The sequence below is a fragment of the Ciconia boyciana genome, chromosome 9 (genome assembly GCF_034638445.1).
Source record: "Ciconia boyciana chromosome 9, ASM3463844v1, whole genome shotgun sequence".
Lineage (NCBI taxonomy): Eukaryota > Metazoa > Chordata > Aves > Ciconiiformes > Ciconiidae > Ciconia > Ciconia boyciana.
Genome location: NC_132942.1, coordinates 34,388,398 through 34,406,556, shown reverse-complemented (window position 1 = coordinate 34,406,556; position 18,159 = coordinate 34,388,398). Strand labels below are relative to the sequence as shown.

Genomic DNA, 18,159 nt, shown 5'->3' with positions numbered 1-18,159 from the left:
AGTGTAAACATATTAATACAGTCCTTCTCCCATTCTTGAAGTAAAGGCATCCCAATGTTTCTTGAAAGAATAATCAACAGGCAAGTACATTCTTCCTAGTTAAGAACACAACAAAATTTTAGGCTTCTTCAAATCAATCTGTAAAGTTAAATCTCTATTCTAAATCACCATACAGCTATGCTGGGGAAATGAGTGTACTTTAAAATCTACAGATGCAAAGAGATCTATACCAGACTCATTTATTAGAAATATATTTTACATTATTACTTCACTGCAAGATGTTCTGGATGTGTAAAAACGTAACAGTGAAAAATTATTTACTGAAAGATAGTATATTAAAAGGCAAAGCCTTAGGGCTAAACAGACAAGATTTTATTGTTCATTTGCAAAGGAGAAAAGTTTTAGATAAATGAGAGGGAATGAAATAAGAGCATTCACGAAAAGTGAAAATGTCAGACTGAAAACAAATACTGAATCTATCACACAGTGCTCATTCCACAAAAGCTGTACAGCAGTTAGTTACTACAGTGAGCTGCACTGTACAGTATTTCATACCAAGTCAACGTATTTCCAATCAAGTAACAAAAATTGCCACTGGAGTTGAGGCATCATTTCTTGACGTGGAACTGACAACTGTGATGACTGCCAACAAACTGATAGTGTATGAATATGAGTGATATGGTAGAAACAACTGACATCATCAGCATTTGTGAAACTTCAAAAATTATTAACTATTGCTAACACAGCAAATTCACTCAGATAAGTAAACTAGAAGGTCTGTAACTACTAATAAATTCAATTGCTTCACAACCCAAGTTTAATCTTTAGATTTTACTGTTTGGACAGCACATGTACATATGTGCACATCATCATTAAAGCCAACAATTCTAAAGTGAAGGCACTGGAAAACATACATAATGTTTGTCTATGGAGTATTTCTTCAGATTCTCAGCGCCCAAAAGGTAAGGACTTTGTTCACTATTTTCCTCCTAAAATTAAGGACAGTTCTGCAACCTATATGTTTACTCTTATCAATTTTAGTGGAAATATTCATGCAAGAGACATGAAGCATAATTCTTATCAGAGGAAAAAGATCTGTCTCCAAATTACTCATCACTTTCTGTTCCATTGTCTTCTGAGGAGTCAACCAATTCTTCGGTTACTGCAGCAGTGCAATACAATTTTTTAATACCTAGAAGTAATTAACGAAGTGTAACATTTGTAAAACAAAAAAACCCAAGAGCTTCAGAACAAATATGTAGTAGTATTAAAACAAAACAAAAATTAAAACAACAAAAGACCCCCACACTTTAGACTACAAACTAGACCAAAACACTAAAACCTACTTCAAACTGCTTTTTGTCTGTGCTGTTCTGATAGAAAAATACCCTGCTGCCTATAGTTTGCTATTAGAAGTCCTCTCATCTGTTTTCAGAGAATTTGAGCAAGCCAGCTAAGTGCCACATACCCTGAAATAAATGAGTATTTCAGATAAAGCCTATGGAAAAATGAGGATGTTAATCATTTTATGCACGATAAACATCGACTCATTCATTCCTTACCAACTGGAAAAGGGCTTTTATCTTCAAAATCTTCCCAGTGTTCAAAGTCAAAAGACACGTGAGGATTCTGTTGACAAAAACACATTGTTTGAAATATCTGCACTGACACACAGGGAATATGTTCGGAACATTCAGTAATTCTCAAATTAATTTCCACTTCACCTTGTTCTTCAGTAATTTGCACCATGCTCCTTTCTTCTCTTTCGCGAGAACAATAATAGCCTCTTTATCCTTAATCACACATGTAGACTTCTCTGCAAGTATATATTGATGCAGCTCCATGTCAGCCAAATACAGTTTGTCTCCTGAATAAGCACTACACCATTAAAAAGTTTAAAAAAATTTAAATGTAAGATGACAGTCAAACATTGTGTTTATTATACTTAAATTTCTTAAACCTACCTGAAAACCACCTTCTCTTTAGAGAACTCGCATTTACAGTCAGCTACACTTGCTATTTTTACCTTCACTGTAACAGTCTTGTCATTTTGAAACCATTTTATTTCCGGATAAAAGCTAAAATAAAGAAAGTTTAATTGGATTTTTTCCAAAATAGAAAACAACTGAATTTTAGACAAGCTGTCTCACATACAGCAAGAATTTTCCCATTAGGTTACAGACAACCAGCTGAGTTTCAGCATCTGTAGGTGTACTCAACCATAATAAATTGACACTGAATAGCAGTGTCAGGAAAGCACGTGATAGGATGTCAGCTAAGCTTGCTACAAAAAGCTCTGCAATTTCAGTCTTTGGAGGAGAACATCTACTAGTTCAAGTGGGGAGACACTCCATTAACTTTGATATCCAAAGGAATCAAACTTACTGCCTCATTTAAGGATGCTATCATAGTCTAAATCTAGAAATGACAAAGGAAAAAGTAACAGTAGCAAGACCAACCTCTGAAAGACAAAGTAAACTTTTCAACTGACCATAGACAGAAATAGACATTTCTCATCAAGGTTTTCAACCGCTTATTCTACAGCTGTTATGCCTCAAACTTCCCCCAAATGCTGAAAGGTTTTAACCAGTGAAAGATAAATCCTATTAGCAGACTGCAATATCTGTTCGTTCAGGTTACTTCTCTTATCATATCCTCAGTCATATCCAAACCCTCATTAATTTAACTGCTAAGCCATACCTCAGCATACATTACATAAAGAAGATCTTAAACTGTGCTAGCCAAGCTGCAGAAGCAGATATGTGGATTCAATCACCCTACCAAGAACTTTTCCAATAGGCTAAAATACAAAATACTTCTGGTACTTGCACAAGAAAATGTTAGTCACCCATAACTAGCATTAACAGGTAGAAGAAAAAGAATAAACTACCAAAGGAAAGCACTGCCTAGTCCCAAAGTGTGTAAGAAATTTAAAAACTTCTCAGGATCCACTATCTGCTGATTCTCCCCACACACCACACCTCAGATGTCCCTCAGCATACTCATAATCACAAACAAACCTAGCACTCATTTCTACCACGTTTCTCAAATTATTTATCAACAGAAATTGTTCTATCCACAAAGGAATAAGGATAACGGATCCACTTTCAAACAAACAAAACTAAAAGAAAAAAAAAAAGGCAAGCAAAGGAAATGGGCCATAATTTTGTGTGGCAGACACACTTTCAAAATCAGATTTTCTTTTCCACCCAAAGAACAGAATTACATTAAGGAGAGACACAAAACTCATTCATCACATTAAATACCAATATGCAGAGACAGAAGGGTAGGAGTTACAATTTAGACCTCAAATAGGACAGTCTTTGGTTAAAACATAATCCAGACAAATGTGAGTCAGAGCTGGTATTTATGCCCATGGACTGAGCTGAAAAAGTGTTTGTTTTCATTCACTTCCTAGTACTATGGTGTCTAATCAAAGATTACATAATTTCAACAGACAAAGTTAGCTTCCAGGAGTAAGTAAATTACTTAATTTACTTACTTACCAATTTAAATTACTTAAGGGATTCACAAGATGATGTGTGTATATACATATACACCTAACAGCAACAGTAATCTCTCAAGCTCAACAGGGATGTAACGGAATATTTCCACCTGTATTATACCTATTTACTCACAAAACAGATAATCTCAGTAAGGATGACTGTCCTGTTTGGCAGTCCACATGAAAAAAAACAAGCATGGGAACAAAGCACTCTGAATTTTTGTACCATTTACGCTGATGCAGGGTAGAGTCTTCTGCTTCCTTAGTTTGTGCTACACCATCTAAAAATAAGAAATCCAGAAAGATATTTTATACTTATCTATACTATAGAAACCAGATACTTCCAGAATACCCCAGTACCATCATAAAAATAACTTGCTAGCAATCAAATTATTACTGCAAGACTATATTTGGCATTTATACTGGGTACTTCCTATTTGGAAATATTTCATGAAGTCAGTAATTCAACTGAAAATTTTAACTAAAAAGAGCATTATAGTGGGTATAAGAAAATTTAAAAACACACAAAAAATGCACAGTTTTCCAGGTTTTCCCAGTTTCAAGACATGTATTTGAAACCTGAAACATGTAATTTTAGAAACTGACTAAGAGTTTCAGGGATGAAACAACTAATATTGATGTTACCATCACAGCCTGAAACATGGCATTACAGTCACTCTACCACACCAGGGAAAAAAGCCTTCTATGATAAGCACTCCAGGATCTTATCTGACTTTTGTCTGCTGCAACTTTTTAACCACTCAGCTTTCATTGCTCCTTCAGTGCTCATGGCACTCGTGCCAACTGCTGCCAGACCATCCTCTGTCCCTCTTCTATGACTGACAAAGCCATGTGCTTTTAAGCCTCTACTGACTGAATACCATGTCCTTGAGTACTAGACTAAAAGGGGGGGGGGGGGGGGGGGAGGGTGTGTGTGTGCGCCATTTTCAGTGCGCCTGATTCTCAGAAAAAAGATAAACCTCCCAGAGAACGATGCTGTCATTCACCTCATATTTCAATAGATTTCAACTTCCTTAAACCCTACGGCCTTTGACAGCAAAATGCTCGTCCTCTCTACAGGAGAGATTTCCTGCACACACATTCCATTCAGAGCCAAAAAATTCCGTCCTTGAGAGACTCAGAATATTTCCCAAATAATAATACAGCTATATTAATATGGCTTACTCCCACAGCATCTCCAGGCTGCTAACTATAAGGTATTTGTGGCTTATTGTAAACATTAGCTATATGGTGCTATTCTGTATACTCAGAGAAGTCTGCATTTGGTAAAATGACTTTTAGGTTGACATTTAAGCACCTAACTAATTCAAGTCTTAAGATTTTTGGAAATTATGAAAAGGTTTACCACATGGATGATTCCCAAAAGTAATTTTAGAAGAATTACAGTTTCCAGTAGAATTTTCTTGTATTGACATATTCTGTAGATTGGATGCGTTCTCTGGACCAGCTGTATCTTCCTTTATGCTTCTGAACACAGAAGACGACATTTTTAAAAGAAAGGCTTTAAATATGTTTAATATTTAAAGGATTCCTAAACATAGTTGGAAATCCTTCTGAAGTTAAGTTTTTCATTCTAATATATACAAGAAAATACAATAAAATGCACTTGTAGCAAACCGTACATCTCACCACAGGGTTGCTGAACTTCGGTAACTCAGTAAGAAGCATTTATACAGAAATCCAAATTAGGAGAACATTTAAAATTCTGATGGTACCAGCTTTCCTTTGAATCATAAAAATCTACTGGCCTTACTATGTGTGATAGACCTACATAGGAAAATGATTCCCTTTCACAAGGAATTCCAGTAGGTCTGGGGGCTTTTTGGTCATATTTCATTATGACTTGGAAAAAGTAAAATTTCACAATACTCAAAGTTCTTAACTTTTATTAAGAAGAGACCTCTGGCTTTCCAGCTGTACAGCTAGGGGCTTCACTAGCTGGACTCGATTCAGGAAACACTGCAACAGTCAATCTACTTGAGAGCTTAGAGATAGGCACCACGACCCTCTGTTCTGCAACAGTCTAGGAAGTCTCCGCAAAAACGTTATTAAGAACACAGCCCTGCATAATTTTTGAAACACGGACTCATCTGTCCAAATGAAAGATACTTTCTTCCATTAGCTTCAAACACCTAGTAGCATAAGAGGACTGAATCCAGTCTAGTAAGCCATCACCTAATGTTTCAGACTGCATAAATAAATTTATGCAGTCTGCAATTTATAAACTTTAAAATTAATCCATAGTGAAGATCTAGTATTAAATACCTATGCAGCCATCTTTATTCAGAACTGACACAGCTTACCTTCATTACTTTGGAGGTAGATTAGTAAGATTAAAGTAATTTTAACCTTAAACGAGAGAGACCTTTAACCACTTCTACACCTTTAAAAAGTATGTATCATCTTTTCCAAATAATTCCAACTGAATAATTCTTTGAGGCTAGGTAAAATATAGCACAGTAAGTTCAACTTACAGTGGTTGGGGGTTTTTTTTGGTGGTTTTTTTTTTTTTTTAAACAAACTATTTCTGAGTGTATTCCTTCAAGTATTCCTATACTTGAAGGAATCAAACACTTAAAAAAAAGTCAAGTCTCCTATGATTTACTGAAGAGCTTTGGAAAGCCAAAGTCTGAGAGAATCTAATCTTACCTTAAAGCAACCAAGGTTCTACAAAAATATTTAATTATTCACAGGCCACACAGAAAACCTAAAAAGAGCTACCAAGCAAGGAGGTGCCTCACAAGCTGAGGAAGGACTTGAAAGGTAGGGGGCTGAAAACTGGGCAAATAGAGTATGAAGTTAGACAAAAGCTTTGTATATGAAGTCTGCAATGAAGCACCCAAAATCGACACAACCAACATGTAACTGCATATTCTATAACAAGACAACACTCCTGCAAAAAAAAAAAGCACACTTTTCAGCCTAGGCCTAGTACCTCTCCAACTGTGGAAACACTTGCAATGAAGGACAGCCTGGGTTTCTCAAACATCATTAATCAGGATTGACTGCAGTATTTGCCAAGTCTTCACAGAATGATATCCAAAGATCATGTAAAGAGATGGAAGGATCTACTGCTTTGATTGCGCACTTATCGAACAGTCAACAAGGTGGTAAATAAGAGATGAAAGATTGATGGGGGGGCAGGGGGGGGATCACAAAAAGGCCAGCACTCTGTAGCAAAGACATATAATTGAAGTGAATGGCTGAGGCAAAAGAACAGAAAGCTTACCCACTATACTGAGTGCTGCTTGATGCACTAATGGGAGGTGATTTTGGCTGCTGATGTCAGGCAGGAGTTCTGCCATGTAGGCAATTCACCAAGTAGTTCAGAGAAAAATGGCTGTTTTCAAAATAGCATGGAAAGTATCCTTTGTGTTATAAAACGTTTTACTGAGCAGAAGCATTCTTTGATGCAATTATCATGACCAGAGAAAAATAGTATGATTTAAGTATTACAGGTACCTGTTAAGTAATAAGCCATACTGACAGCCATAAAGAAAAATACATAAGAAACTACCACATCACACACACAAATCCTAGACAAAAACCAGAGTAATACAGAATGCTTGTCGAACTAGCACAGATTAAGGGGAGGCCAAGTGATCTGCCACATACTAAGAACTATAAATTTCTTTTATAAAATTTAAATCTGCAATGAAGCATCCAAAATCTGGATAACCAACATGTAACTATGCATATTCTGCAACAGGGAGAAGACATTCCTGCACAAAACACAAATGAAGTTACTCAATCAACTTCACCTTACAGGAGCTCTTTCAGTCCCCTCTATTTAACTAGTACCTTACTAAAAAAGACTGCAGTCAGTTCTGAACGTTTCAACAGTAGTATCAGGCTTAGTAATCTGCAAAAAGTAATCCAAGCAGTTGTGTTACAGATATTTGAGATGAAACTGTTGCACACAGCACAACCACAAAGTTGTCTGGTCTCTGGCATTACATACTCTGGTGACCATTAGGAGGTTACCAACCTTCCTGTTGAGTAGCAGTATGAAACAAGAAGTAAATTCAAAAAGGTTGTGCTCAGTAGGAGAAACCTCAGAGCTGAGAGTCCTCTGTGAGGAATAAAACCTGAAAACAAGCCTTCCAAGCATCAACAGTGCAAACGCTGTTCTCAAATACTGATTTTTAAGGTTGAACAAAATATGGGGGAAAAAAAAAAATCCTTTGGTTAGGATTAAACTCCAGTACAGTTCTAGATAGAAATGCAAGAACCTCAATCTAAGATGGAAATGGACTATGGAGGGGGTTAGGCTTCCTCATCTTGTTGACCGGCTAAGTCACAGAAGCAACAGCCTTAATTAACTTGCCCAACCCTGAGACAACACGTACAGTGCCCATGCTGGTATTCCAGGGACCTTTTTTTGTTTATGAAGCAATTATTTACTCTCCGAAAGAAAACAGCTGAGATTTCTCTCTTCCTTGTAAATATTAAAAAAACATTGGTTGATCAGACAAAAACATTTAAATTATATTTTCAGTGATGGCTCTCAAAAAAAAAAAAGAGTACAGTGCTGTTACTGCAAAACCCATCATGTAGCCGTACTCATTAAGTGTATGGACCTAATCCTTTCAAAGTAAACTGTTTAAGTTTTCCAGCTTGAACTCTGCAGTTGTACTAATACCAACAATATGGTCTACTGTACCAACTGGTACTATGTACTGACTGGTAAGCATTCAAAAAAGCCACTGATCATAATAAAAGATAACAGAATTTGAATTCAGACTCTGTATTTTTATGATAATCTTGACTATCTGCATCAAATACTAGTTTAACATTTTCTAGAATTGATATTTTTTTCTTTCCATGATCATTATGTGGCTCAAGAATAGTTAAAGGAAAGCAGACACATCACAAACAATACTGTCTGTGTTTAAATGAAAAAAATCACATTCAGTAATATTAATCATGAAAATATCCAGTTAAAATTAAATAATAGATTTTTTCCCCTAGTAAAGTATATGCTGAAAAAAAATTTGTAAACACTTACAAAGGCTCCAAGTTCTTTGCATGATCAAATACCTTCATGCATCCGCACAACTTCTGAAGTTGTGTTATATGTTCTGGATTGTCAGTTCCCAGACCCGTAGACAAAATCTCAGATCGAACGTTGTATTCGTTGACAGACATCTTTAAATCTGAAAGCCTGGTAACCCGCACCTTGAATTACAAAACATACTAAATGGAAACTGAAGTTCATAAATGGTCTCTCTCCAATGCTAAGCTGTTAAGTAAAACTTTAAGCATACCCCCATTTATTTATACCTGTAAGCAATTAGTTTTCTCTGATTTTCAAACAGGAACCTACCCATGTTTAATTGTTTTCAAAGTATCACCATCTTTTTCATTGTGATAATGGCTCAAGTAACTACTAGCTAGTCCCATCTGACAGAACCAAGATGGCAATGAAGTAAACAATCCTAGCCCTGATTACACAAATTACAGCCAAAATACACACCACAGTCAGAATAACTTCTAGACCCAAATAACAATAAAACTGCTGGGCAGGGCACAGTAAGAAAAACCCTAATCAAAAACAAAAGCACAGAAATCGGAGAAAGGTTGAGATACACTATATAGGAAAGGAAGCTACTAAAGAGAATTACTTCCAGATCATTTTCTCTTTCCACTTTATTTTTCATCTGACTGAATGGTTGGATGGAAAACATCACATGATACATGCCAAAGCACAGGGATAACTTACTGTACTCTTTGGCAGGACCAAGCAGCCACAAGAGGCACATGACGATTCAGATATACAGGGAGGCCCCTCTGATGAACTTGTCCAGACCATTAAAGAAACCCAAACAAACAAACCCCTCAACTTGCAAGCTACCTTTAATAACAATTCTTCACAGAACTCCTTGCTCATAAAATGAAGTTATTTCTTAACAGGCATCATAAAAATGCAACTAGCTTGTTCGTGCCATTAGTAAAGGCTTAAAAGGCACTTGATTTTTTTGTCCTTTGATGTAACTGCCAGAATAGATCCCTGCCTTTCAAAAAAACTCCTTTCAAGTAAAACATATCCAAGAAAAAGAGCACCCATTCTTCCTATTCTGATCAAGAAAACTAAGGAAAAAAGCTTAAAAGCATTTTTCAGTCTGCAGAAAAATTTAGAATGAAATTAACTCTAAACTAGTGCAAGATCCATAAAAGACAGCAAAGACTTAGAAATATAAACAGAATAAATTAAGCTTAGTATAAAGAGGTCTTAGATACCAGCAAACAATCTTGGAGGATCAAAGATTCATTCTTTCCGAGGATGTGTGATGAACTACAGAATTGATTTTACAAGACAAAACCCTAAAAACTAGTACTTCCAAAATATACTTTTGTTAACAACTTTGTGGAATAGTCTGGATGACATTATGATTAATTTGGTGCTCTGTTACTGGTGCATATTCAGCTTTCCAGATTTAAAGTCCAAGTTTTACTCAGTCATGTATTCCGTCTATATACAAGCATACATATTTATCACAGAATGGTTTAGGTTGGAAGGGACCTGTGCATGTCATCTCATCCAACCCCCTTGCTCAAGCAGGGTCACCTAGAGCCAGCTGCCCAGGAACATGTCCTGATGGCTTCTGAGTATCTCCAAGGATGGAGACTCTATAACCTCTGAGCCAACCTGTTCCAGTGCTCAGACACCATCACAGTAAAGTAACCAACAGTATTATGTGAATACCACGTAGAATAAAATTAAAATAGGAACAGACAGAAGGAAAGAAAAGAATGGGTGCCCTTCTTATAAAGGAGTTTAGATAAAAATATTTTGTAATGCTACAATTCTATACCTACCATTGGATCAACCCAAGCTGTATTTCCCAAGGTATGTACTATTTTTGCTTCATGTTGTTTTCCTTTAATTTTGTGATGAATATAATGAGTTACCTAGAAAAAACAAATTTGTACTGCACTTGAGATGTACACCAACATAACTTTACAGTTATTTTAATTATAATGGAACAATCTTCTGTGCTTAACAATGAAAAGGTTATTCAATGAAAACAGTTTTGAGTAAACTAGTGAAATACTCCAACTTTACTGTAGGTTAAAATAGCATTAGCCTTTAAGGAAGGAGCTTCCTTAACAGAAGAATACTCAAAAACAGGTCAGTTTACAGAGGCTACCCTTCCCCTGTTATTCCCCACAGATTCAAAAGCAGCAATAACTTGTTCTGGAAGAAGCCATTTAAATTACAGAGAAGAAAATCCCATAAATTTGACTTTATTATTTTGTAGGAAAACGAACAAGAAAACTGACTTCTTAGACTCTGGCCCAATAGCAGATATTTATTGGTAATACTAATAAGCAATGAAATTTGGTAACTAAACTTGCAGTTCATAACTGTTTTCTTGTAGAAAGTAACACATAGAGAAATTAAAGAACTTAAAGGAAATACCATGAAAAACCTGATAAATATTACCTCTGGATTCCATTCAATTTCATTATCAATGGGTTTCACTCTACAAACTACAAATTCCACAGCCTGAGGTGGCAGACACTGAAACCTTGCAGGTAACTGAAGCAGCTGATAGCTCTGAACTTGACTTGTTCTGCCTTCATCTATATATTTAATTTTGACGTTAAAGAACAAATTTTCCTCCTCTTTTGGGGAAATCTCTACCACCTGAACCCTTCATACAGTAGGAGAGGAAACACAGAATTATTATTCATATAATCAGTTGTAAAAAGTTTTTTAAATTTACTCGTTTAAAAATGATATTTTCATAGCAAAATATCTAACTGTGTGTGTGCACGTGGGTAGTCATTCTGTTTTCCATTTGGTAACTTAGAGTATGCGATAGCTTCTTAAAGAATGATTTGAATAGCAGTGATTTTCTGCTGGTTTTGGGGGTAGGTTGACTTTTTTTTTTTAAACTAAACAGTGAAAGTTTTAAATTACTTTGTATAAAAAAGTGCACATGAATAATTAAAAACCATCCCAACATTTTTACCTGTGAAAAAGTGTTTTCTCACATAATCCATAAAACGCTAGCTTCTCCACATTTTTAACAGAAATTTTATTACTAGGTTTCTTGAAATACTCATTAATTTCTTCAGCAAGAATTGTATATTGGTCCTTTTGTTTATCTACTATTCGACCGAAGTAGTTTGTTGCATTTACAATGTGGAGAGGCAGTATCTGAAAGCATAAAATACATTAGAAAAAGGAGGACTGGATAATTTCTTAAATTAATGAAACATAATTTTTCATATTCAAGATCACATACCTCTTTCCAGCCCAAAGAGGTGACAGAGATGTTGCTACATATACACATTTCAGAAGATTACGAGTTATTATTATAACATTCATAAGAGTATGAATAATACTAATTGCCCATAATCCAGTCAATACTGGACAGAAATTTATAGAGCAAGAACCGTTAGGTCTCAGTTGGTGGTATTCCACATAAATGAACACCAGTGAACCTGCCAAGCTACTAACCACTAAGGCATTCCACACCCATTCAAGCTTAATTCTAAGTGTTCTCCAACCTTACAGTAAGTGTTAGAAGAACTGACTGGGGAAGCATGAGGCCTTCACTCTTTTTGCACTAAAATTACTCAAATGAAAAACTCTGAATATACTACTATCAACACCAATGCATAAAGGAATAAACAGAACATAAGCCCTCTTCCCACAGAACGGGAATCTTCAATGAAGAAGAAAATCTGAGGTAAACTCGGAATCACCTGCAAAACAATTTCAATTCAAGCTAAGGATTAAGGAAAAATCTGGCACACTTATTTATGCAAGGGAGAGAGGAAAAAGGCTAAAAAATAACAAACATCCAAGAGATATAGTATACATACTACAGTAATATTAATGTAATTAAAAAAAAAAAGTAATATGCTAAGTAGCTATTTAAGACCTGCCTTTTTGATATCCCAAAACCAACGTAAATAATTACAACTTACTGTCACACATCCAGGCATTGGTATAATTTTGTCTGGTATATTCTGGGGCACATCTATTTGTAAATTAATTTGATGACGATCTGGACACACTGTTCTATTCCTATGTATTAAGAAAATGGTTTTAGAAAAGAGCCCTTTGTTTTCAGTTGTAAACTATTTTGATGTGACTTACAACAGCTTTAAACATTAAAATTTCATCAGCCCTCAATATTCAATTCCTGTCTCAAATAGCACCAATGACTCTGGGGGTTATACAGGAGCAGCCAAAAAGCTCTTGGTGGAAAAGTTTGCACAACAAAACAAAAAACACCAGAAAACTTGTTTCAGAGTAAAACATACACTAACATTGAATTTTTTGTGACTTGCAACAATGCTTATCTACACTAGAAGTCACACCTGAGAACACTTTAGCTTCCTCCTTCAGGCACTACTTACAATCCAGTTACACACAGCTCAGAAGTCATCATCTACTTACCCACTCTGGAGGGACAGGAGACAACAGGGGAGACAGTAAAGCACAAACCTCATGCAATTATGGTTAGAATACTAATCAAAACAATGGCTTAAAGTTCCCTCAAGTACATCTAGGCAGGAGTTATAATTATGCTACTATGTATGATTGGTCTCCATAACAACGTTAATATTTTTGTTTTCATAAAAGTACCCAAGAAGACTGAAACAGATGCAACAGTGAACAGAAAAAAAAAAAATCATGAGCAAAACCTGGTTTGAATAAAAGTATCCAACAGGAAAGTATCATCAAGAAAGTAGAAGCAGTCATCATTCAGGGCATACAATGCTTTCCCACATCAGTATGGGTGTCAAGAGAACTTGGTATTTCCTTACTTGCAAATCCCAAATGTTTTAAGATAGGAACACAGTGGCCTTGAAAATTTCTTATCTTCTTCAGCTTCTAGCATCTTGGCAGTAAAATCATGTAGTTCTGGTGGAATTTCAGCTTCTGCGTGCTGCAAATAGCGCAGAATCCCAAGTACATGACATACACTGTTTTCTGTTAGCAGAATGACTGATCTTGTCTTTGTATATTCCTGATCTGCAGAGGAATCCTAAAAAAAATATATATATATTTATTTTTAAAAGCTTTTATGTATCCACCACGTAATAAATAAATGCAGTATTAACCTGTTAAAGTTTTACTCAAACCTTTACCACGTTACAGAAGTTGTCAGACATGCTGTATAGACGCTGACCAAAGATTCTTGGAGAAGGAAAACCGAAATGTATCACACAAGTTGCATCTGTAATTCCCAAAGACTGCATGCAGTCATCTGTTAAAACTAAGCACATGTTTTATACACACACATAAGATAACTGTAATACTTAAAGCATGTGAAGTATTACATCACATTAGCAATGGCTGTTTCCTTCTCCCCATCCACTGACTTAAGAATTAAGAAAAAGGTCTTTTCCCAATACACTTACATAAGGCATTATATTTCTTCAGCCAATACACATCATAAGCATATGGCAGAAAGAGTTTCACGTTAGTCTCTAATAATCTAGCATAATTCTGTATCTCATATCCGTATCACAGAATAAACAGAATTGCCCACAGCCAAGTACTTCACAAGAGCAAGACAGAAAACACTTGAAGTAACACAGGAATGTTAACACCTTTGTATGAACCTACAAAACAGATGTAATTAAGTCAATCTTCTTGCTTTTGACATACAAAATGGAAAACACTGAGTTTGAAACTGGGTAAGAGTCTTTGCTACTGCAAACAACTTGAAAAATAAAATGCTACCAGAACATACAGGAAATGATTACAGTAAGTCTTCGGAGTTTCTAAATTATTTCAAACTGCAACTATCCTCTGTAGTAGGAGGCAATTGTGAAATCATGGAAATTCTCTGAAAGTACTAGTAGTTCTTTTAATTAATGCATCAAAACCACCTCCTTTATGTTCCCTCTAACAAGTTCGGTTCTCTCTTGTAGCAGTTAACCCTGGGACCCAGGAACAACAACAAAGAAAAAAAAAAAAAGAAAAAAGACTATCTGTAGCATTAATAAGTAAAGGGATAACTAGATAGAATCATAGGGAACTGTCCCTGTGGAAGTGATGAGATAACCTAGTATAAGTATTTAGTGTAGAATATGAGTCACCATGCAGACATAATCACAACTACACAAAAAGAAAATACTCACCTAACACAACATGAGTGCCAGAACTATACTTTTTTGTCCACTGCTCTAAGATATACTTGAAATTAAACTCGCTCTCTTTATGTATTTTCAAGGAAAATATTGAATTGGTCTTCAGTGCCTGGATGACAAAGTAAAAAGTTATATGTTCTTCCAATACAGCAATAACTGCTCTAATAAACTCTAATAAATAGTATATCTTATTAGTATCTAGCATACTTTAGCTACTGGAAAGAGAGCCAAGGGAAAGAGTTAATGAAATTTAGGTTGCTTATATGAAAAAAAAAAAGGAAAAAAAAAGGAAAAAAAAAGAGGTTGTGGAGATTAAGCCTATGAATTTCCTGTACAAAAAGAAAACTAATAATGTATTAATCCATAGGAACCTGAGCTTTAAACAGATGTTTAAGAAAGTACAAATTCCATTTGAAGCTTTTCCCACTATTAAGGTGTCCTCTCTATTCTGTTTCAATTCTATCATCTAACAACGTGCAGGCTCAAGTTTCAGTCTCTCAGAAAAAGCACTAAAAACCCCTCACCCGTCTACCCATACTTAACTTGCATGAACGTAGTATTCTCAAAAGACTTCATGTATTTGTCAAGTTCAAGGTTCACAAATTAATCACTACAAAAGCCTTGGTTATTTGCCAAACTGGCATGTCTAATGAACTAAGTTAACATTTAAAATATTTTTGTAGCCCATTTAAGATATCTGAAGTTGGTGTACACAAGGATTACTATGAACAACTTCAATACTTTAGCATCAATAAACACTTTTCCTTTAGGCGGTGGTGCAGTTAGTTTTGATATGCCTGAAGAAATTAACCCTCATGTATTAAAGGAAAACATGTTAGAAAGTCACAAGATAAAACCAAGTTTGCTTTAATTAACAACCGTCAAAGATTAAACATTCCAGATACATTAACATTTACATACAAAGAATCCTTTAAAGATCACAGGATCTATTCCAGCTTCTGGAAGGGAATATATTCCCACATTTCAGGACCAACATATCTCCTCCTATGACATCTGAACAATCCAGCCACACAGCCTTTTGCTATCCCATCCTTGGAGCTATCACTAAAGGTTTTAATTCTAATATCCTCATAGCTTGCCTCCTTTAGCAATACCATCCCCATAATCCACATCACCCTATCCAGGCTTAACAGAACTGCTTCCCACCTCTTGCTTCTCAGTCAGATCAGATCGCACTCCTCTTACTTCGCACTGTTGGAGGACCAGCAGAGAGACAATGAAAGTATAGAAGAGATTTTTCTATTGCTATGTTGTTACATATATTGATTGCTGTAGTATCTGAAGAAAGAACTATTGCAGGAAAATTCCTTCTTAGTCTCCACCTCTGAAAATGCTGAGTATACAATACCACAAAAGAGGTGGGAAACTGGAGTATGTTCTATTGCAGATAGTTTTGAAGCCGTTTTACGCCAGTTTTTAAGAAAATACATATTAAGCATGCTGTCTTCCCCCCATGCCCTATGACTTGAAGCTTAACTAAATTCTGGCAGACTTTCACAGGATAACAGAAAATGTTTCTTTCAAGTCGGAGAAACAGCCTTCCACAATTTCAACTACTCCAGAGTAGAAAGCAACAGAACAGAACTTCTTAACAGGGTGGCTTAAGTTTTCTCCCCAGTACCACTCCTGGAAACAGTAAAAAATAAAATAAAGACAACCTGACAGAACTTTTACTGGAAAAAAGTCAGTTTGATTCAACTCAAAGTTCCAACCTGACAGACAGAACGTAGTTAAGAATTTAGTAATGAATGCATTCTATGCCAGACGTTCCTGTCAGTTAGGCTTTCTTCTAGTTGGCAGAAGAGCGGGGCTGGGGCTATTTTTAGCAGAACTAATTGACTTCCAAATTCACACTCCTCCTTTATTCTCTGAAGCCAAGATATTTTAGTTTGTCATACCTTAACAATTAATAAAAAGCACTTATCTAGGTAAATTTAAATACTTCCTTACCTTATGAACCATTTCTGCTTCATTTACCGAATTAGTGAATACCAGCACCTTCTGAAGATTATTGTGCGTAAAATCCAGTACTTTGAGTAACACAGCAGTTCTCTCGCTGTTCGTGCAAATTCGCACGACCTAGAAGCAGATACAGAGGGCTGATAATTCATGTAATCTATACATATTCTACTATATAATTCTTCCTTTTAACAAGCACTAAGCATTGTTACATAATACCAAAGAGAATCCAGTACATGGTAGCTCCAGTAAGCCATAGGTCTTCTGTTAAACTTACAGAAGATACAACTCTCACAAAAGGTATGCATTTAGGACAGCTTCCAGGAGCATAATTAAAATCCGACACATAATCAAAATCCCACATTAAGATTTTTCATTCATTTAATTTTACGTGATTTATCAATCTAAATTTGGCATTTTCAAGTACCACTAAAAAAGCTTCACACTCCAAAAGTATACTGCACCACCTGAAATACTCTTAACTAAAGCATCAAAACACTGACATTTTCAATCCTGCCAAACCATTAATTAGACTTCTCACAAAAAGTGGCATTTTTTTCAGTTTCGTGTCATGCTCAGAATGTCTAGTCTTAAGAGATTTCCCAACATTCTCAATCCCCAAATTATTACATTTTGAGACACAGAAGAATTCAGATCATACTTACAACAATTTTATTATTCTTAAGGGCTACACCACATTGATTGGAAATTAAATGAGAAGACACCTAAGAACGTGTAGTAACTTTCTGGAAATTTTAGGTCAAATTAAGTTCTGTATTGTGTGGCACACAGCACTAAGACAAGTATTTTACTAGCTCTGTCTTGGGATAACTTAACTTGTACTTCTGCCACTCTCAATTAACAATTGCACAAACAAAATTCTGGTCACAAACTATACCATTTGCAAATACTTCACATAAAATTCACATTCATTTGTACTAACAATGAAATACTCGAGGGAATATCTTCACCTCAGTCCTACAAAGCAAAGTAAAGGACCTTCAGCTCATTCAGTGATTAACTTGCACAGGTCTTCTAAGAGTCATCTCAGTTCATATATGGGAGGCGCACCTGAACAGTCTGAGTTAGGATTGTAGCACTATCCATTGAAAATAAACAATCAGCAGGTACGTATACTGACCTTGATCAGTATAAACAGCAAAATATCTTCGTAAAGAAATAGTGACATCATCCCCAAATTCTTACCTGTTGCACATTTCCATAGATAGAAGCTTCTTCCATAGCTGTTATCACAATGTAAGGATCGTTCATGAACTCCTTTATCAAATGTGCTATATGTTTATTCCAACGTGTTCCAACAGCAATAATCTGATGCGGTGAATACTCCCACTCTTCAGTAATAATGGCTTTCTTGTAACAATCTAATATAGTAAAAACCTATAAAGAAAAAAAAAGGTTTTCTATCCTCTTATCCTATTCCAACGAGTATGTAACAGCAGTGAAAAGTACGCTGTTTCAGCACAGTTTTTTCTAGTCACAAAAACATCACCACAGCAAAACACAAATTTCAC

At 35.6% G+C, this 18,159-nt stretch overlaps 1 protein-coding gene across 1 annotated transcript in view; it reads right to left on the bottom strand.

Moving 5' to 3' along the window:
• Positions 1-279: 279 nt before the first annotated feature.
• TDRD12 (tudor domain containing 12) overlaps positions 280-18,159 on the bottom strand; it is a 35,238-nt gene continuing 17,358 nt past the window's right edge. Inside the window, exons 15-30 of the mRNA XM_072873720.1 lie at positions 17,834-18,025; positions 16,619-16,747; positions 14,639-14,756; positions 13,640-13,767; positions 13,316-13,536; positions 12,470-12,569; positions 11,506-11,693; positions 10,974-11,184; positions 10,346-10,438; positions 8,535-8,704; positions 4,872-4,993; positions 3,732-3,786; positions 1,965-2,078; positions 1,725-1,878; positions 1,563-1,629; positions 280-1,192 (exon numbers count right to left, since the gene is read on the bottom strand). Coding sequence (XP_072729821.1) covers positions 1,107-1,192; positions 1,563-1,629; positions 1,725-1,878; positions 1,965-2,078; positions 3,732-3,786; positions 4,872-4,993; positions 8,535-8,704; positions 10,346-10,438; positions 10,974-11,184; positions 11,506-11,693; positions 12,470-12,569; positions 13,316-13,536; positions 13,640-13,767; positions 14,639-14,756; positions 16,619-16,747; positions 17,834-18,025 — 2,148 coding nt within the window. The 3' untranslated portion in view covers positions 280-1,106. The remainder of the gene's footprint in view (positions 1,193-1,562; positions 1,630-1,724; positions 1,879-1,964; positions 2,079-3,731; positions 3,787-4,871; positions 4,994-8,534; positions 8,705-10,345; positions 10,439-10,973; positions 11,185-11,505; positions 11,694-12,469; positions 12,570-13,315; positions 13,537-13,639; positions 13,768-14,638; positions 14,757-16,618; positions 16,748-17,833; positions 18,026-18,159) is intronic.